The sequence below is a fragment of the Sardina pilchardus genome, chromosome 16 (assembly GCF_963854185.1).
Source record: "Sardina pilchardus chromosome 16, fSarPil1.1, whole genome shotgun sequence".
Classification (NCBI taxonomy): Eukaryota; Metazoa; Chordata; class Actinopteri; order Clupeiformes; family Clupeidae; genus Sardina; species Sardina pilchardus.
The window spans coordinates 5,784,784-5,806,178 of NC_085009.1; the positions used below are offsets into that span (position 1 = coordinate 5,784,784).

A 21,395-nucleotide genomic window follows, 5' to 3' on the forward strand; every position below is an offset into this window, starting at 1 on the left:
ATTCAATACAGTAATTTCCCTCATATAAGCCGCATTGTGTATAAACCACAGGACAGTGTTTTATGCAAGTTAAAAGAAACAAAACCATATTAACACCATATTAACTGCCCCCCTGTATTAACCTCAGAGCTGAAGAAATATTGCAAAATCAATGTATAAGCCGCGGCTAATAGTCGGGAAATTACGGGTAACTGCCTATGGATGTAGGCCTAGGCTATAGCCTATGAAGTGTACTTTACCAAAAGACAAATCTCCGTTCTATAGGATAGCCTACATTGGACAATAAAGTTGGCTTTTCATATCTCATGCCCAGAGTGTTGGGTCGATAACAGCTGGACATGTGTCAACATATTTAAACAACCAGTAATAATTAAGCACAAGGCCTGGAGCCTTTAAGCAGAATTCAAATGAAAAGAAGTCATGTGAAATGCCACAACAACTCGGGCTTGTTCACGATACCCGTCCCAATCAGTGACGCGCAGCTTTCAAGTAGGCTACGAGGTAGCTGTTTTATTTCAGCAGCTGTCGGCAGCTGCAGAGCCCGGTCGATAGTGAACTATTCAAGTATTTCTCTTCGAATGGGCCTCTGGACAAGCAATGTGGTTTCAATCTGATTTAAAACTACGTCGGGACCTATTCATAACATAAGCAAATTAACCACTGTAGCCTACTTATTATGAACTTTAATTACAATTCGCAAATATGTGTATTGAATCTGTCTCCTACTTTCAAAACTATATATTTTACTTTATTTTAAGTCGTCTGAAACTGAGTTTATCATTACAACATGTCTGTCCTGCGTGTGTTTCAGTGACATGAGGAACAAGCCCAGCTCAAGCCACGCAGGTTCGTTTCGGGTTGCGAGGACTTCTACCCACGGAAGTGACGGCGAGGTGGCGATGGCGGCTTGCTGTTCGATTTCGGATTTGCTCTGAACTAGAGGGTTTTTATGGTGACTGACTTTTTACAACGGTCTACCAAATCATTGCATATCGATTAGAGCAAGTAGGCGGATGCCTATATTGAATGCGACGCCGAAACATCCTTACACCGCTTTTATATTTAACGAAGGTTTGAATCTAACAAGCCGGAACACTACGTTAGCTTGCTGGCTCTCAAGCTAGCTTGCTAGTAAACGTTGGCTAGATACTTGGTTGAAGTAGCTGGCTACAGTGGCGTTAGCAGGCTAGCTCGCTGAAGCTAGCAGTAGTCGTCAACAGAACAATTTTGTGGAACGATTTCGCTTTTTTACTCGGTGTTTGGTGGTCATAGTATTTGGGCAAATGTTGCACTCATTTGATATTTTTAACCGAGTGCCAAGCAGACGTCCAGAGGCACTCATTCGACCAGTCTTCAACTGAATTGAATTTTAAGGACCGGCTGAGAGAGGCTCTGTAGGACATTTTTTGGAAGACTCTACTCAAGTCTTTTTAAAAAGCGATCAACTAAAATTGCCCATTTTGAGTTTTTTTCTGCTTGGAGTCTGGCGTGGAGTGTCAACATGCTGAAGACTCGACAGTGGCTGCTTGGTGTCCGCACTTTTCTCGGTGTGACGTCCAGAATATGGGGGTTTATCATGTACATCCTCAGGAAGCATTTACGTACGGTGAGTGTCAATGTGTCTGCTACATATCTCGAGTTCATGAAGAAAGTCACAGTATCGCAACTGGTGGTCACTCGACACTCACTCCCGCTGTTGACACTACCATCATGTAGTTTTTAGTGCAATGTTATATCTAATCACTATACTTTGTACTCCTACATTGGTGTGGCTAATACTGCAACAAAGTCACACTGTAGCCACATCGCACCTGATCAGGTTACATTGTAATCTGGAGGACTGGCACGTGTCTTGTTAAATTGGCTGCACCTCTGATGCTCTAGCACGTTTAGTTGTCCTGAACTAATCTCACTACTGTCAGCTCAAATTAAAGTTTTGTGAATGTAGGAATGTTGCGGAATATCAGAATAGTCCATCGGAAGTGAAACAAAGTGCTCAAGACGTCTTGAAAATAATGGAATGCCCCGACCAATTCCCCGCGCTCTGTTAGCTGAACTTTCTTACATTTGTTTTTAGTTTAGGCCAACTAAACATAGTTTTATAGTGGGACATTATTATATCACATGTTACAAAATGAGTAAGTGTGGCCTGTGCGTCTTTCTTTACTGTTGTGAAACCTAAACTCAAGCACTGCCACATGGTAAACAAGGCCTTACGATATCTTCCCTGCTGTGCTGAAACGGATGTTTGACAGTAGGTCACCTTTTCGAGTCTTCATTTAACTTGACTTTGAGTGCTAACCAAGCCAAGCATAAGGCTAGTGCAACAGGTGCTTCGTGAACTCTATTTGGGGAAAGTGCTGCAGTGCTCTTCACATTTTTATACTTTATCTGACTGTTTAAAATCATCAAACGCTTTGGAACAGGTCACATTGAGGTTGTCCCGCACTGACATTGAAAGATGTGCTTCCCCTCAGAGCTCTAGTACGTTCTCTCTGGTCCATTTTACCACTACTATTGATCCAGTAGAGAGAGGCAGTCCAAGTTTGGTGGCAGTGGGTGGAGGATTAAGATGACACAAAGACCTTGCTGTTCCTTTCCAGCAGGAAGGAAGCATGCATCTACTGTTGCGCTCAATTGCCACCAAACCCAGGAGATAGTAATCTAAACACTGCAATTGTAAGGTGTGGAATAGGGTCTCTGTCCTGCCCCCCCCCCCCCCCCCCCCTCATGAGGCCCTCCAAAAGCAGCGTGCAGCATGTTCATTCATTGAAACAGCCAATATAAATAATTATGGTTAATTATTATGCCATTTAGCAGACGCGTTTGTCCAATTTACACCTCTACTCACTACATCACATGCAATGTAATGGTAATGATGGAAGTAAATCAAGTTTCAGCTCTGCATCATTTCATGCTTAGATGATCTAGATTGTTTATGGATCTGATTAAATAACCTGTGTAAGGTGAGATTTGTTTCTTCTTCAAAGCCAGAGGTGAGCATCTCACAGCACCCTTGAACAATGCATTGTTCTCATTCAGAAACAGGGCCTATGTAAACAGGCTTGTAAGCTTATCATTCACATATGTGCACAGTTCTCTTAAGCCAGTTGCATAATAGTGGTAATCTATGGGCACTTAAGCATTAAGAAGTTGATCTGAATAAAGAAACGGTTAGGATTAATATCCTGGACGAGTTTATGTAGAGGGTGCCCAACGCTTCATCAGTACCCTTCACTATCATCAGCTAATTTTATCCAAAGCTTGTTATCAATGTACTTTAAATGGCAGTATTTACAGTTATTTTCCATATGTGCAACAGCCCAAAATGGCAATATGACAAAGGCCTGAGGCAATTCCTTGGGGATGACCCTAACATATATTCTCCTGGAACATTCGCAGGTAGCTGAATAGCTCATCATAAGCATTTCTGTTCATGCTACATGGCAATTAGCTTACCTCAGCAAAATGGGCCTTAATTTAGGTGGCTTGCAAAAATCAAACTTGAAAACTGAACTTTAGCAACCCTAGATATGCTTTTGCAACGAAGAGGCTATGCAGTTAAATCTTTTCTTCCTTAAAACGTCTGCTGTAAGTACAACTATTCGGAGCTTAGAGATTTTTCAAATAGCATTACATCAACAAAATGACAAAATCACCCAAAGCTATTGGCAAGTTTAGACCAGAGAGTAGTCTCTTGCCAGTTTGTCTTTGGTGACTTTAGGGAGGCCTTTCAGACAGCCCCTCAACTGTAGCCCCTCAACTGCTGACCAGCGCACCAACTGGTAGAGCAGGCATGCAGCTATGGCTGGCATATGTGCCGGTGTTCGTGTATAGCGCGCCTGTCTCGGGGTGCACGTCTGTATCTCTCTCTCTCTCTCTCTCTCTCTCTCTCTCTCTCTCTCTCGTTGGAGAAGGGCCCCACCGAAAGCTTCAGGGACAAAGTCACCCTGCGAGTTTCCCTTTTCCGCTTGGCCCCTCTTGTCCCATTGACACTCCTGGACAGCTGGGCCATCTAAAAATAGCCAGAGAGGGAGAGACTGCAGGCAGTGAAGAGTGTCTGCCCAGTGGTGTGTGTGTGTCTGTGTGTGTGGTGGTGGTGGTGGTGGTGGTGGTGGTCAGTAGAAGCCTGGAGTGCTTCTGTGGCGTACTGCTCAGGCCTACTCAAGGGTAGACATTAACAATGTTAGTTGAGAGGCCCAAGGCTATGAAAAATTAGGAGCATCTAAATGCAGTGGCCTAACAGAATAACGATTCCAATGACACATTATGTGAAAGGTTCAGTCCAGTGTAAACTAATGTTAGCGACAGCAGAGAACATTCTCCTTCACACAGATGTTCAGGTATCATTAATACATGCTAATTTGTCTTTTGGGGTTGAGGTACACTACTTTCCATTCCCTGCTTGCCCAAGTGCAGAGTTGATAAATGCAATGGTGGTCTCCTTTCAAATGACTCGGTTCTCTCAGTCTCTCACCCTCTAGTTCAGAGGATGCAGACCTTGGACACACAGACTGTCCTCACTTGCCTCTGTCTCTGCTAGCATGACAAATATGTAGCCGTTCTGGAGGTCCAGACATTTTTGCTCTCGTACCGCATTCCTGGAGGACCGACGACTGCCGAAGGAAAAGGACAAGGTGGCCTTGTTAGTGGTGTCCAGTCTTAGTCACAGATTGCATCCCATGGAACCCAGCGCACACGTCCGTGCTTTTGAACACGTCCTTCCTTGCCTCAGTAGAAGGAAGAGCCTCCGGCAGGAGAGCACTAGGGAACACAGCTGCATTTAGAAACTAGTTTCTCCTCTTTTTATGCCATGTTTAAATATAGCCCTTGTGAGACTATAAGATTTTGATGTTGTGCGCCCAATCATGACTCTGTGTTCAGGCTTTTCTGTTATGTGTGTTTTGCATCAGGTAATCCAGTATCAAACGGTGCGGTACGACACTTTACCGTTGTCTCCCATCTCCAGGAACAGACTCAGTGAGTATCTCTCTCTGTCTCGCCTCATGGGCTCTCCTCTTTCTTCCCTGTCACTCTCCTCCTTACCAACTTTCTGTCCTCTCTCCTCTATCTCGGTGCGCTTAGAACTCAGTCTTATATAACTGGCTGTTCCAATCACATGCAGCCTATCTGCTGGTCTTTGTCACACTCATTCACTCATAAAACATAATCATTTGGCCATTAGTTAGTTTCACTCTGGCTTTCTTCTCTCAGTTTGACACTCTTATGGCGCCTTTCCACTACGGGGTAAAACCCCGGTGTTTGGGGTAAAGCCTCGGGCTTGACGTCTTTCCATGATCGGGGCCGGCCCAGGGCCGGAGCTCAAACGGCCTCAGTCCGGCCCCAGAGTTGGGCAGGGCCGCACCGAGGCCAGACCGAGGACTTCGAATGGGAGTGGGAATGGAATCAAACGTAACAATAATGTTTTTAGCCTAGCCAGCTAACTGCTACCGTTATTTCAGTTATTTGTTTCGGGAAAGTAAAATATAAATAAAAATGGACGCTAGTTTTCACGTGTTATACCACTTTGCAGCATTCCTGGTCACCCCGTTTTGAGTCAGTGCTTGATTTGTTTAGGTAGTAATAGCAAAGTCTTTTTAAAGTGTCTCTGGTAGTTGCCAGCTAGTTGTCCGAGTGAGGGGCTGCTACAGTCAGCTTTCATGCAGAACTATTAACCTACCGTTAATATTAGCCTATGTAGGCGTAGGCTATGTTTTAGTTTCAGCACTAATGTCGGAGGTTACTTCTGCTATGATAGGCGGCGATATGCATCTCTCCCGGGAAATTAACGTAGGCTATTACGTTTGTTTATACCACTGCTTGGTCAAATTTCCTATTGTGATGCGCTATTTGGAACGTGCATTATTTTTCTATATACCGCACGGCTATGAAGTAGTTCCTTTTTTTGGGCTTATTACACTTGAATATCAATTCGCCCATGTGAATGTAACGGTAAAAACAGCAACGTTGTATCTAAGACAGCGGCAATATTAACGAAAATGATAGTAGCAGTGGTATAAGCGGGATAATCAACTCCGCGCCCTGTGCGTTTATAGGAAAATAATGCACTTATCGAAGTGTAAAGTCCCCTCCGCCTGCGGCGTCGGGTCCTTATTACCACTTCGAACGTGCATTATTTTCCTATAAACGCACGGCGCGTCGTTGATTATCCCTTACATAGTAAACATTCCAAGTTCACGTAAAACCCCAGTGTTTAACTCAGTAGTGGAAATACAACACTGGGGCTAGGCACCGGTGTTTAAGACCGGGGTAAAGCCTGGGGCTGGCCCAGGACCGTAGTGGAAATGTCCCATTAGCTGACAGAATCTCAGTCAAAGTTTTCGTTAGAAGACCAGAGACCACAGCAATCCAGGTATATCCTGAGGTCTATGACAGGTGTCTGGACATGACACAAATAAACAAGCAGCCCCAACCCCCCCTCCCAACAAACACGCTCCATGGATTGGCACACATTAACAATGTCAGGAATGGACACACCATGAACACAGTTGATTTGTTGACACAACAAACACTTGTTGATTTTGATTTTGACACCGTGCTGCCTTCCTTTATTTAGACATGTAATAATGTATGTGCCGCCACATAGGCTGACCTGAAAACATGTAGTGTGTGTGTGGGTGGCTAATGTATAAATAACTGGCTATGCGACCTGGCTGCATGTAAAGGGCTATCCAAACAGGAGAGTTGTCTAGACAATGGAGAGACCAACACGCCTCATCTCAATTCCCTCCCAGTCTGCTGAATGGGCCTAAACAAACAATTGTTGTCAAATGAGCGCTTGCTCTCTCAGACAGATGGACAGACAAACAAACAGTCTGTTTGTGTTTAAGTTGGTGTGCTGACAAGTGCTCAGTGACTGTTGTATGTGTTGAGGTTATGAGGTGGAAGTGCCTAAGGAAGTCTGCACTTGTCCCTAATGTGTATGTTTGTGTCCTTGTGGTTTTGTGCGTGTGCGTGTGTGTGTGTGCGCTCAGACGCAGTGAAGCGGAAGGTCCTAGTTCTGGATCTGGACGAGACACTTATCCACTCGCACCACGACGGGGTTCTAAGACCCACAGTGCGACCCGGTACCCCTCCAGACTTCATCCTCAAGGTGGGTGGGCGTGATACTCATGCCAGTTAGACACTGCTCATGGCAATAGAACTATACACATACAGTGTCACAGGTGTTGTGAAAAGGTGCCGTCTACACTGCTTTTACACGCTAAGTTGATGTTGGATTTGTGTGTGCAAGATTTGTATTGGCTTAATGTTTAATAGAATGTAGATTAATCATGGTATGGTGTGATGGAGAGCCACACCCTCTGTATTCCATAAAAGGATTAGAGGTTTGCCTTTTCACCGGTGCTTTCTTCCTTTCTTTCTTCTTTCCTTCTAATATCTCTTAATGTATCTTCCAATAAAAAAAGCCACTGTGTTAATCAAAATGTAACACACCTAAAGTCTTCATGTTCGTACATACACAAGACATTCAGTAAGACGTCATTCTAAGACTTGACTGAAATGCAGCCTATTTCTCCAGTTGTTCAGTTCAGTTAGATGATAGTAGAATTGGTTTGAGAACATGACCACATGTGCCGCTGACCAGCATAGCACCACTAAATCACTTGGTGCCCATGTAAGAGATTGGATATTTAATCTTTTTGTGCTGCATTAGTGCTAGCTAATGGTGATCAATCAAAAAACAAAAAGGCTCGAGATAAATGTTTAAAGACAGACACCATGGCTATGTTCACACCGTCAGTTAAAGGTGACCCAATTCTGATTTTTTTCCCCTCATATGTATTCCAATGTGTATCATGAACGTATAAACAGGGAAGAAAGTACATGTATTCCGGTATATTCAGATTGATTTCAGACCTCATTCATATGTGGGAAATGAATCAGATATGAATCGGATATGTGCTACATTTTTAACTTGTAGGCTACATCATTGAAAATGGCCACAATCCTTTTCACATTTACATTATACATAATGTTGAACACAGAGATGGAGAAGCTGCTGGACTCTTCACTTTCTTTTTCACCTTTTTCACCAAAACTGTTCGCCCATTTTGCAGACTGTTATTTTGTGCATTTACATTGCCATCTGTGTATTGTTTCATTTTGGTGACCAAAATCCGTCTAGTACTCATGTGGGTTAGCCTGACGAGCCAGACCCACATCAAGATGTAGGGTCTGGACACTCACCGTAGACAGGGCTTAATCGGAGGGGTGGGATAAACAGTTGTCTTTCAAATTCCCTCCCCGCAATAGGATAACGCTAAACGAATCATCTTCTTGTTTTCAAGTAGCAGGATGCGTAACCTTCCCTCTCCACGCAATAGGATAACGCTAAACGAATCATCTTCTTGTTTTCAAATAACAGGATGCGTTACCATCGCAACTTCTGGTCGCATGTCAGTCACCATTATGTTAAGCCCACCCACCGACTCTATACACGCTGTGATTGGCCCGCTGGTTTTTCGAGTTCTCAGCTCCCTGGCTCTATGGATAGTGCCTAGACTGCCCCGCCAGCCAAATTACATTTGCTGCTGCTAGGGGCGTCTAGATTTCTAGGCTACATGTGGGTCTCAACTACTAAGCAAATTAGTGAACCATGCCATCACAAATATCTGATATAATAGGCAAATAGGCAAAAAATCAGAACTGTATCAAGGTTCACCAGTGTAAACGTAGCCCCATGTCGTGACATCTTACACGAATACACTAATGCACAGTCACTCATAGGGCTGCTCAATTAATTGATTTATAACTTATATATATATAACAACTTATATATTTTCCCGAAATCGTGCTGCCCTAGTCACAAATTTGTGGTCTTACACCCATATTCCCAGTGTAGTAGACATTTGTTTTGCTCTCCTTGTTTTCACACCTCCCCCCCCCCCCCCCCCCCCCATATACGGTGTCAAAGATCAAATTGACATGGCCTTTGTATTCCTTATCTTTCACCCATGCAGGTGGCCCCTCACACAGACATACATGGGCATACCTCACACATCACTCTACTGCGAAAGGCACAGTATTGCTTCTGAATTTCCACCCTTGCTTTTAGTACTGTAGCAGCCCTGCACACACCCCGGAGATCTTATCAATACGTCTACAGTTACACTCTTTCCGCTCACCCACACACACATTCTTTAAGGTGTTGAAACACACACACACACGCACACACGCACACCAACAACACAAGTGCACATTTATGCAGACACATGCATACGTCAGGTCTAACAGAAATTAACATTTTTTTTTCTACCTGTCTTGCAGGTAGTTATTGATAAACACCCAGTCCGGTTCTTTGTACATAAAAGACCACATGTCGACTTCTTTTTGGAAGTGGTAAGTCAAAGGTCTTGTAAATTGGCATATGACGATATGCGTTTTTTGTTTTGTTTTTGTTTTTGACCATTTATTTGTGGGTGAAAATTATGCTAATTGACTAGTTGCACCAAAGGCTCTCGGCTAGCGTGTTTGTTTCCTGTGGAGCCAGGTGTGTTTGAACCTGCCGCTATTCTGAACACTTAATTACATTCAGAATAGCGGCTGGTTCAAACACACCTGGCTCTACAGGAAGTAAAGGAGCTCACCCAGAGCCTTTCCTGCAACTAGTCAATTGCACAGTGTAAATAAAATGGAAAGGAACTGATTGACGATGTCCCCCTGCTCCCCTCACTTTGGTACAGGTTAGTCAGTGGTACGAGCTAGTGGTGTTTACTGCCAGCATGGAGATCTATGGCTCCGCCGTGGCAGACAAACTGGACAACAACAGAGGGATCCTGAAGCGCCGTTATTATAGACAGGTAATCTTGAGAGGCTATCATATGGGAACTGCACTTTATTTTGACCCAAATTAAAACAAAATGAAATGAGGATCCCTGTTGTTGCACTCTTGCTTCACATGTGTCATACACTTCTCACAAACAATTAGAGATATTGGGCTTTCGGGTGAAATGTAATGTTTGAGTACAGAAAGTACTGAGACATTGAACAGTTGGACATGCGCATTCCAAAGTTTAGAGAGAAAGTCACATTAAGTTTACCTGTAAAGGTTATAGTGGATTTTAGGTTCAATCCTGAAATTTCACCTGAAAGTTGAATATTCCTGACTTTTTGTGAGTAGTGTATGCTTTGGGACTGGAGGGGGAAGTTTGCAGTGTCGATAGTTGCCCACAGAGTGTGATGATGGACAATCTGACTGCCACCAAGATGTGTAAAGTTTCTTCCGCCATACTTAAACCAAGCTGTGTACCAAACGTGTGAGGACTAATATCAGGTGTTTTGTGTTTGTGCACTCTTCTTCTCTCCGCAGCATTGTACGTTGGATCTAGGTAGTTATGTAAAAGACCTTGCTGTTGTACACGACGACCTATCGAGTATAGTTATCCTGGACAACTCACCCGGGGCCTACCGCAGTCATCCAGGTATGGTGTTCAAAGTCAACACAACTTACACACTCACACACACGTGCACGCGCTCAGCATGCTGACGTGGTCACTCTCTTTTTTTTTTAGCGGCTGTCTATCTCTTACTCTCTCTGTCTCGTAAACATTTACTCAGTGGTAATTATTGACTGAGTCAATTGCATGGTCAAACCAGTTGTTCCGCTCTGAAGTTGTGTGTCAGGTTGCCCAATCCATTTGTGTATTTACAACAAACTCACTTCCTCTCCTTTACATACAGACATACAGTGGTTATTTTATTTTGTATTATTTCAAGTGCATACATGTAGCCCAACAATCCAGATTAACAAACAAACAGTATTAAACCACATGCTATGCCACACATGTTTTCTAAACAAGGGTATTAGAGAAATTACTTAATAATTTAGCTGCCTTGTGGTTTGCTTGTTGTGTTGCAAGTTGAGAAGACTGGATTACCTTCCACCTTCTTATTGTGTGCGTGTGCGTGTGTGTGTGTGTGTGTGTGTGTGTGTGTGTGTGTGTGTGTGTGTGTGTGTGTGTGTGTGTGTGTGTGTGTGTGTGTGTGTGTGTGTGTGTGTGTGTGTGTGTGTGTGTGTGTGTGTGTGTGTGTGTGTGTGTGTGTGTGTGTGTGTGTGTGTGTGTGTTCCTTTTTTATCAGACAATGCAATACCAATTAAGTCGTGGTTCAGTGACCCGAGCGACACCGCACTTCTAAACCTGCTGCCTATGCTAGATGCACTAAGGTGAGCTCAACACCTTCACAGTGAAACAGCTGAGCTGTGGTACACCTCAACATTTTACATGAACAATAAGTTGGTGGACTTTTAGAGCATCTCTTGCCATGACCTCTAATACATTTTGTGCGTGTGTGCATGCAGACTTATACACTTGTGCTCTGTGCCACAGATTCACTGCGGACGTCAGGTCTGTCCTCAGTCGAAACCTCCACCAGCACCGGCTGTGGTGATGGACTGGCAGACAGGGGGTGCCTCGCCTCGTCCCCTACCCCTCCCCGGGAGCCTCCCTGTTTTCATCCCATCCTGCCCGGCTGCTGACTCATCCCGCCCGCTCTCCCACACTGCTGACCTTTAACCTCCCCAGGAGTCCCCACATCCTGGAAGGTCACGGGGGTCACGGACAGACACATAAAGCAGGATTGATGGGAGCGGGATGAGCAAACCCTGGAATATACTTTGTTTTATTTGTTTTTTTCCCTCGTCTTTTTGTCTCCTTCCTTTAATGGAGTCCCGGCCTTACAGTTCTCTGGTTACAGACTTGTGTGCGAGGAGAATGTGTGCCTACTTGGGAGTGTGGGAGTAAGCTTGCTTTCGTATATTTTCTTTTGTCTGCGTGTGTGTGTCTTATTGTTTGGCAACACCGTAAGAAAGGACGGATGCAAAAAAGAAGAGGAGAAGGAATATTTTTCATTATTATCATTTTAGTATTTTTGCTTTTTTTTTTGTGCTAGCTCTTGAACCCGCCTGTGACATCATTGTCTTTGAATGAACAGACTGAATAAGACCATTATGGTTCATAGTGTTGTCCACAAACCTTTGGATTTGTATGAAACATCCTTAGGAGGACTTCATTGACTGTTGTACCAGAAGAATTAAGGCTTCTGCAGACTGAGTTGTGGGACTTTTAAAAAGAAAAAAGAGGTACTTTTATGGAAATAAATTACAAGGAATATGTGAGACGTAGATGTTGACTGCTGTAACACGTGGGAAGTCGTGAGAAGAATGAAATTGACTCATTTTCTTTTGAAGATTTCTGTGAAATGTAATTCTTTATGATTGGTGTCTACATCCATCCTGGGCAGTCCTTGAAATCTACTCTCGTCTTGACCGAGTAACACATTAGGAGAGCGAGGAAAGGACGACAAAAAGGCATGGAAAAGAAAAAGGATTTTAATCGGTTAATGAATGCCTTGATTTATTTTCTTTGTTTTCCAGTCATCTTTCTTTCTTCTCCCGGAAAAGAACAGGGTCGACCTCGACTGCATACCTGACAGTGGGAAGACCCATGCTCTCTTCCCCTGACATTTGGTAGTAAAATAACTTGAATTTATGGAACTTGCACTTCGTTGATTCGTTGAACTGCTGACTGAGCAACAACTACCCACAGTCCCTCCTTTCTTTTTTTTTTTTTTTTTTTTTTTAAACACAAACTTTAAAAACCCTCCCCTTTTACCTATCAGTGTCGTCCGGACGCCATTTGAACCATTGTAGTCTTGATGCTCAAGGCAGCTCGCTCAGGCCCAGTACACGGTTCTGTGCGTGATACTAATAAAACACGTCAGTATCATAATATGATCTATGCTGTTTCTTCCCCTTGATTTTTAGGAGTATATGCCTAAATAATGCCATCTATTGTCTATCTATGCATTCATAACGGTGACCGGGTTCCCACGGATCATGGAATTTCTGAAAAGTTAGGGAATATCAGGGAATTTTGTTGTAGAAGTTTAAAGTGTACTTGCCAAAATACATTAATTAATACAAATGTATCTCCACACATGGTGTTTCATAACTTTTCCCATTACTGCTTTCTCCCGACTGGTCATGGAAATTCAGGATTTTTGTCATGGGATTTTTACATCAGGCGTAGAATAGGAATCCTGTGATGAATAAGTCACTTTATTATCATTGCTGAGCAAGGGTCGAGTTGCATTTTGTGTGTATCCTGATGCCTATCTGATGTGGTCAGGGGATCCTGAAGTGCCGATATGTCGCAATGAACAGTTAGTTATGTGTAGAGTCTGCCATCTACTGGCCATAAAGAGATTGCCGGCTTCGGTGATTACCCCCTGTCCAACGGCTTCCTAGTTTTGAACAAGTTTTTACAAATGTGTGTTTATGAGATTAACAATTGGAGAGTGCAATGTGTCTGTCGACCACAGAAATCCGCAATGAGAAGACCGCTTTCAAGAAGACCGACTCACTAATTCCGGTCACGCTCTTACTCATCCACCCCCGGAAATTAAGTCATATGACTGTCGCATCACCAACACCAGACTTGACACCTTGCGCCCTTTGAGTTTATCTTGGAAGAAAGTAGATCCGTAGTCCGTTGTTATTGTTCACTGAAAGGCGAAACATAATCATGACGAGCCCCATTTCTGACAACCTCCATAATATGTAGCCTACACTTATAGCGTCGGACACGATTCAAACTAGCATCAAACTCGCGTTCAGATTGAAGTCCGAAGTAGGCTAAAACCTAAATCATCAGTGTTGTAGGCATCCTGAAATAATCCACAGATTTCAGTTCATTTAAATAAGAAGGGATTAAAGCTGTTATATATGGACATAGACACTTAGAATACTGGAATGTACCAGATAATGTCTAATAAGCTCTGAATGTAAAACGACTGGCACTGAAGTCAACGTATGTGATTTTTGGGAATAGAGGCTTGCGCAGTTTACGTAGTTTGTTATTGTATTCATCCGCCATAGACGCACCAAGAAAACACATCGAAACAGCTAGCTACTAGCAAAGTAAGGTAGTTGGAATCGCAGGTTGCCTAACGGTACCTGTTCTCTGCTCGAAGACACTTGGACATTTTTGGGGGGATATTTCAGATAAAGAACATCTGTAGCAATGAAGTTTCAGTACAAAGAAGAGCATCCATTTGAGAAGAGACGGTCAGAGGGAGAGAAAATCAGAAAGAAGTATCCTGACAGGGTTCCCGTAAGTAGAAGCTATGGTCGCTAACCTTAGCTCAAAAGAAGCTATTTGCCGTTCTTCAAACCAGCTAGCTACTAGCCATCTTTTTGGTTAGCCAATCGTTAGGAAACGGAGGACGTAAACAAGCACTTCCTAATGCTTATTTTCTTATTATGTGTAAACAAACACAATTTTGATACGCCAAACCATCTATATGACGGTTCCCATAGCACATGGAATTGTTCATGTTATGTTGATGTTTAAATAAATCCTTAACGTTATGGGATCTATGGTTTATGATAGCTGGCTAACGTTAGCTAGCATCACAAAAATGACCCTTAGAAGTCAACTTGACTGTGTTTGAATTTGTTTTACGTAATGTTCAGGAATATTACACTCTTACCAGCTGTAAACATTACATTAATGAAATGCTTACTGTTAATATTAATAGATTCCACATCTTGATCTATCTTAACATATTCACATACATTAACAGAAGAAGCCAAGGTGAGCTTCCAGGCCAGCACACAAAACAAACATCAATGGAACAGCTTGGTCTGTCGAATATCTGCGAATTGTGGTCTTTATTTAGACATAATTGTCAGTCCAGTCCTCTTCAATTAAACCGTATTTTTTCTTTGAATGGCATATTGTCCTATTCCTTTACGCAGGCATCAGTTTGCATGATTGCCTCATATTTTGAAACTAAATAGCCGTCAAGGAATAGTGTAACGCTGGCTAGCCAAAAATAGAACTGTGGACTTGTTTACGTCGATTTACCACGGTTTTTGTCGCGTTTTATTCCCAATTGATATCAGATGTGTCCTTTGCAAGCCCTTGTCGCACATTATCATTGTCTTTTTATATTGATGTGATGTGCCCTGCCGACATAATACTGTAGATCATGTAAACAATGGAACACTTGTAATGCTTGAACACCTAAAACCTTAAGCTGATTTTTCGTTTCTGATGTTGATGTTTTAAAATATCACTTTGTTGTTACTAACGTCTCTACCAGTATTAGAGTAGTGTCTTTTGTTTTTAGTTATTTTGCTTAGGCTTGGTTTCATGTCAGCCCTTCCCCCCCTTCTAGCGAGCATAATGTGTTTACTAGGTCACCAAGGCCAAGAAAGGGGAGCTGATTTCAACCCCCTAGTTTTTACATTAGTGAGGACAAATTTAATAGAACACGGTCATCGCAAGTGAGCTCTTGCCTGACCCACATTTAGTTGTACAATTGAAGAAATACACAGGAGAGGTGTTAAATTCTTAGTGTAATAGGTAGGAGATATCCCACCGTGGCCAATCAGCAACCAAGCTTATTTACCATCAAAAACAAAATAATTAACAAAGCAACCTTTGTGGGGAAAAACATGACCAACAGAACAGCCTTTGGGAGCATTTCACTGGGGCTATCTAGCACTAAATTAACCAAGACCATACTAGTCACTATAATATGCAGCAGAAACAATTGGGCTTGGAAACGGTTCTGCTTCCTGGTGACATTACCCTTTATCTAAAGGACACAGCTTGTACTGAAATTACTTAGAAATCTCTTCCTCTTTTTCTTCACACATGAACTCATCTTTAGAAGAATGTGGGTGTGCTTTACTCTTTAAAACAGCTTCTCTGAATCACTGTACGAATGATTTTGCTTATTAAGGGATATTCCAATTGTAAATTCCTTCATGACATTAAGTGTCACAGTACTAGTAATATTACACATTGAAATAATGGTGTGATTATGGTTGTTCAAAGCCATGTTTACTGATTTTTACCATTGACTGTTTTAAATGGCAGGTCATTGTGGAAAAGGCTCCCAAGGCCAGAATAGGAGATTTGGACAAGAAAAAGTACCTTGTCCCCTCTGACCTCACAGGTGAGTTTCTCAACCACTTCCACAATATGCCAATATTATCTGCTCGAGAAAGTGTGCATGCAATTTCTTTTTAACTGTGGAAAAAAGTAACGATAAAGCACATGGATTTGTTTACAAACTAGTGAAACAGTATAAGTTCAGCAAAACAATGTGGATGTTACAAGGTAAGAAACACAATTTAAATTGAGTTTCCTGTTTCTCACTTCTCTTACTCGAACGGTAAGTCCCAATGTTGCAGGGGTCGTTCACACCAATAACAGCAACTATAACAATAACAGCAAAAACAATAAAAATATCGTCCTTGCTAATATGAATGACAATATCCACATGTAAACTATACCTATATCAACATGAAGAACGATTGTTTTCAGAGCAATTTTGAGAATAATAAAAAGCCGACAGCCAATTAGAATCCAATCAGATTTTAGCCATCCCATTCACAAACACAAAGAGAGACGTTCCTTATGGTTGGTCAGTGTGGACTGTTGTATTGTTATAGCTATTGTTATAGTGACCGTTGCTGGTGTGAACAGCCCTTTTTATCACTTGACTAATATTTGAACTGAGCTCCTTGAGAAACAAACAGGAAGAGATAGAACATTTCCTGTCCAAATATGCCTGCTCCCTTGATGCAATAGTAATTCCTAGCTAAGGTTTCCTCTGTACCGTAGCTTGAATGTTATTGTCCTTCTGTAAGTCCCTTTGGTTAGATTTGGATTTGAAGCATCTGCTAAAGCTAAATGAATACATGTAAAACGTCTAAATGTGAATTTGATTAGATTTGACTGCTGTATTTACAGTGATTTTTCTCTCTCTGTTCTCTCTCTGTCTCCGCAGTGGGCCAGTTCTACTTCCTCATCCGGAAAAGAATTCACCTGAGAGCTGAGGATGCCCTTTTCTTCTTCGTAAACAACGTCATTCCCCCCACCTCAGCAACCATGGGGCTGCTGTATCAGGTACTGCCACTTTGTCCAGTCTGTCTCTCCACTGTCACCTTAGCAGCTGACTGAAGAGATGCACATGCATTACTTTGCATTTCTTCTGTTTTACCGTCTCGTCTCCTTTGGTGTTCTCAATTTCTGCTCATTTCAGCTTTTGAAAAAAGTGGTCTTGACTGTTATTGTTTCAAAAGCTTGATGAAGGTTTAATATGTAACAATGCTAGGTGTAGGTATTAACTGTTGGTTTCACTTTCTTTGTCTTTCCATCCCTCTCTCAGGAGCACCACGAGGAGGACTTCTTCCTCTACATTGCGTACAGCGATGAAAGTGTCTACGGAGAAAGCCAAAGGGAAATTTAACCCCCTCCACTCCTCCACTCCCCCACTCCCCTTCCACCTTCATCTCTCAACCCTTTCCTCACCCTTTTCCCTGCCTCCATTTTAAATTCTATTGTAAACCCAGATTGGCAGCCTAGAGTTCCCAGAGCAAAGACACCTGATGCACTTTTGTGGTCCTCCCAATACTCGCATCTCTCTGTATATCCCACTCTTTCTCTTTTAGTTCACTCTGAGTTTAGTCTGAATGTTATCTCTCCGCTGCTTCAACACTATTGGCCAGTGTCAGTAATGATTAAGAACAATCTAGAGGGTCAAAACAACATGAAGAGCTGCTCTGACTCAGTGTAAGTGGCTGAGTATGGTCATCTGGACAATGCTGTCCATGTAATGTGAATGTAAAGGCATCGAAACCAACAAAAATGAGGGAGGAAAATGAATCCGGCAAAGGAAAAATCAGAGTTGTGTACTTTGCACCAGTTTAATAGTCCGAAACTCTTAATAGACATGTAGAATTGTTTGACTGACCAAGGATATCTGATGGAAATTTGAATTAATTTAATTTAATTTACTGCCCCACTAGACAAGCTTTGGTATTTTTGCCTGTAGCTAGAAATAATGAAAGGAGGGTAAAATTCAGACTAAGCAGCCATTGATCTTTCGTTTGTGCTCTGCAATGCCATCATGATTTAATATAATTATTATATATTGTGTTTTAGTGGATATTTTAGCTTGCTTGGTTGATGAAGAGTTTTAGTAAGACATGTGGTAGATTGATTTATGCTTTTTTAAAGAATGGGTTTGGTTTTTAATCTTTGTTTTGTGAGTTTTTTTATTATTATTATTTGAACTCGGCATACAGCTGCATTACTGGTATCTTCCACTTCATAACAATATAAACTAGACAAAAAATACTCTGCATGCTGTCTCTTTCTTAAAAAGTATACTGGACCAAAAATAAACAGTGAATATCAGCAAAAAAAAAAGTGTCTAAATAAAACATACTTTGTAGTACCAATGGTTCTTGCCAACCAAACACCTTCGATTCTTCCCATAGGTAGGTATATTTTGAACACAAATGTGATCGAAGATTGTAACTACTTGTCATTAGCATAGCAATCAAGCTGTAACACCCTGGTGATCTGTGAAGCAAACCAAATCAGACATACATGTAGTACAGGGCAGTACTGTACTTCAGTGGTGTCCAGAAGAACTGCACCACAGTTTGTTCATCACATGCACAAAGTTCCTGTATACAACAAACTTGTACTTAGAGTATACTTGTACTCATATCAAGTATGCTGCCAATGAGGAAACAGATTTGTTAATTCACATGAGGAGGAATTCCCCTCACTGTGGAACGGTATGAGAGGAAACTACAAGGAAGGGGAATTCAGACACGCCGGACCCTCAAGTTTAATTAAACGTGAAAATGAACATCACACAGTTATGGTGACTAGAAAAACTCACACAGCCACACACACACACACACACACACACACACACACACACACACACACACACATCCATGCCATACCATGCACAAAACATATTGCTATATTGTATGTTGGTGAACAAAGTATATGGCTAATACATTTAATCCTAGCATTAAGGGAAAGGTCATTCAACTAACTAATGTATTCTCTAAAAAAGTCTACACCTAGTTAACATGAGTTGAAACATGTCTCACCTTCCTCCATACTCAATAATTAGTCCTATATTCAGGGCTTAATTTGTGCTGGAGCAAGCCGAATCATACTTCGGCACCTTCACCTGTTTAATCAGTATAATAATCTGCAGTGTTAGATACATTTTCTCTAATATTTAATGACTCTCACTTATTTCTCATTGAGTTTTTCATGTAAATCGCTTGTTTGCTTCTTTTGAAAAGCCGACTTTTCCTGTTATTTAATTCAATACAATCTAGATTTAATACACATAAAGCCTTTTTTTTTAGTTATTCTTGATTATTCTAATCTTGATGATTGCAGTCCATGCAATGGAAATCAAACATTTTATCTCAAAATATTGGGGGTAAAAGTTTCCTGTGACTTATTCTCTGCCTAAGACAATGGGGCTTCTTTATTTATTCATTTATTTTAGATACACCTTTATGAGTATAAATTCTCTGCCAAATGTATCATAAAAGTATCAATTGTTATGAAAACTTGAGTTTCACTGCCCCACTAACAGTATGAGTCATGGAATACATAACCCTTAAGGCTGGATGGCAAAAAGGTTTCATGGCAAATATGTAATATCTTAATTGCCTTGACAACAGCCATATGACCCTAAATAGCCCTTGTTCCAGCGTGTGTTCCTTGTGGTTTGTTTTTATCAAGGATGTCAAACTGGTCTGTGACCTAGTTGTTTAGAGACACATCAATGCTGAAGTCAAACATTGCTTGTCTTCAGAAACATGATAAACCCTCCAATGTTATTGTAAATAGTTATCCACGTGTAAACAAGTTGTTCAACATTTTGATTTACGAAAGAGTTCAGGCTGATGTACCAGACAAACACAATATGTTCAATATGCACAAGTATGTGCTATTATAACAAATACAATTGCTTTCAACTTTTCAGATGACTTAATTCTAAGTGTATAGGCCCACTGTAACAGAGACTGCAGTTATTATGCTCTATTCAGTCAGATGGATAGATATATCAGAACTCAGCTACAGAGCCCTCCATAATTATTGCCACCCCTGGTTAAGATGTGTTCTTTAGCTTCTAATGAATTCATTTTTTTTCCAAATAATATAGGACCACAATGAAAAGAAGCGTAAAATCCAACCTTTAATACAAGTGCATTTATTTAGAAGGAAAAAAATCCCACATTAAGAAATAATTATTTTACATCAAATCATGTGTGCCACAATTATTGGCACCCCTGATGTTAATGCTTTGTACAACCCCCTTTTGCTAATAAAACAGCACCTAATCTTCTCTTATAATGTTTCACAAAATTAGAGAAAACAGAAAGAGGGATCTTCGACCATTACTCTTTGCACAAAATCTCAAAATCATCCTGCGACCTGGGTCCTCTCCTCTGCACTCTCCTCTTCAGCTCACCCCACAGGTTTTCAATGGGGTTGAGGTCTGGGAACTGAGATGGCCATGGTAGGTGCTTGATACAGTGTCTGGTGAACCATTTCTGTGTAGACTTGGCCATATGTTTAGGATCATTATCTTGCTGAAAGACCCAGTGACGACCCATCTTCAGCTTTCGGGCAGAGGCCACCAGATTTTGATTAAAAATGTCCTGGTATTTCAAAGCATTCATGATGCCATGCACCCTAACAAGGTTCCCAGGCCCTTTGGAAGAGAAACAGGCCCACAGCATCACCGATCCTCCCCCATACTTCACAGTGGGCATGAGGTTCTGTTCTGCATACTCATCTTTTTGTTACGCCAGACCCACTTAAAGTGTTTGTTGCCAAAAAGCTCAAACTTTGTCTCATCTGACCAAAGCACACGGTCCCAGTTGAAGGCCCAGTACCGCTCCAGACATTTGTGCTCATGATTTTGAGTGAGAAAGGTTTTTTCCGTGCATGCCTCTCAAACAACTTGTTGCCATGTAGATAGCGCCTGATGGTTGTTTTGGAGACTTTGTGACCCCAAGATGCAACCATTTGATGCAATTCTGTAACAGTGAGTTTTGGAGATTTTTTTTATTTCTCTTACCATCCTCCTCACTGTGCGTGGTGGCAAAATAATCTTGCGTCCTCTTCCAGGCTTGTTTACCACTGTTCCAGTTGTTTTAAACTTCTTAACGATTCCTCTGACCATAGATATGGGCAGGTGTGCGAGTGGCTATTTTCTTGTAGCCATTGCCTTATTTGTGAAGGTCGACACACATCTGCCTTACTTGAACAGTGTGTTCCTTTGTCTTTCCCATGTTGAAGAGAAATGGCCTCTGTGTCACGTCACATTTATAGCCCAGGGAAACAGGATGTTAAGAATTACTATTTAAATGTTCCTACATAGCCTACTCTGATTGACTTGGTAAACTACTGTAGAAATGACAGAAATACTTTAATTAAATTTATTTCCTAGGAATTGTTAGGGGTGCCAATAATTGTGGAACAGGTGATTTTATGAAGAATAATTATTTCTCAGTCAGGGAT

The 21,395-nt window shown here is 41.7% G+C and overlaps 2 protein-coding genes across 2 annotated transcripts; both read left to right on the top strand.

Moving 5' to 3' along the window:
* Window positions 1-615: 615 nt before the first annotated feature.
* Window positions 616-12,951, top strand: LOC134059956 (CTD nuclear envelope phosphatase 1A). Its single transcript, XM_062516515.1, has 8 exons — window positions 616-1,606; window positions 4,914-4,980; window positions 6,996-7,114; window positions 9,292-9,363; window positions 9,708-9,824; window positions 10,334-10,445; window positions 11,104-11,188; window positions 11,352-12,951. Exons 1-8 carry the CDS (start codon window positions 1,502-1,504, stop codon window positions 11,410-11,412), a joined length of 738 nt encoding a protein of 245 aa, XP_062372499.1. The 5' UTR covers window positions 616-1,501; the 3' UTR covers window positions 11,413-12,951.
* Window positions 12,952-13,905: 954 nt separating this feature from the next.
* Window positions 13,906-18,179, top strand: LOC134059692 (gamma-aminobutyric acid receptor-associated protein). Its single transcript, XM_062516148.1, has 4 exons — window positions 13,906-14,135; window positions 15,912-15,990; window positions 16,828-16,946; window positions 17,209-18,179. Exons 1-4 carry the CDS (start codon window positions 14,046-14,048, stop codon window positions 17,287-17,289), a joined length of 369 nt encoding a protein of 122 aa, XP_062372132.1. The 5' UTR covers window positions 13,906-14,045; the 3' UTR covers window positions 17,290-18,179.
* Window positions 18,180-21,395: the final 3,216 nt, after the last annotated feature.

What these genes read in the sequence shown, in the direction of transcription:
- LOC134059956 (XM_062516515.1), top strand. Translation starts at nt 1,502, where the DNA reads ATGCTGAAGACTCGACAGTGGCTGCTTGGTGTCCGCACTTTTCTCGGT. An exon ending in TCAGGAAGCATTTACGTACG is followed by an intron (nt 1,607 to 4,913) that starts GTGAGTGTCAAT and finishes GTTTTGCATCAG; the next exon opens with GTAATCCAGTATCAAACGGT. An exon ending in CTCCAGACTTCATCCTCAAG is followed by an intron (nt 7,115 to 9,291) that starts GTGGGTGGGCGT and finishes CCTGTCTTGCAG; the next exon opens with GTAGTTATTGATAAACACCC.
- LOC134059692 (XM_062516148.1), top strand. Translation starts at nt 14,046, where the DNA reads ATGAAGTTTCAGTACAAAGAAGAGCATCCATTTGAGAAGAGACGGTCA. An exon ending in TGTCCCCTCTGACCTCACAG is followed by an intron (nt 15,991 to 16,827) that starts GTGAGTTTCTCA and finishes CTGTCTCCGCAG; the next exon opens with TGGGCCAGTTCTACTTCCTC. An exon ending in CCATGGGGCTGCTGTATCAG is followed by an intron (nt 16,947 to 17,208) that starts GTACTGCCACTT and finishes TCCCTCTCTCAG; the next exon opens with GAGCACCACGAGGAGGACTT.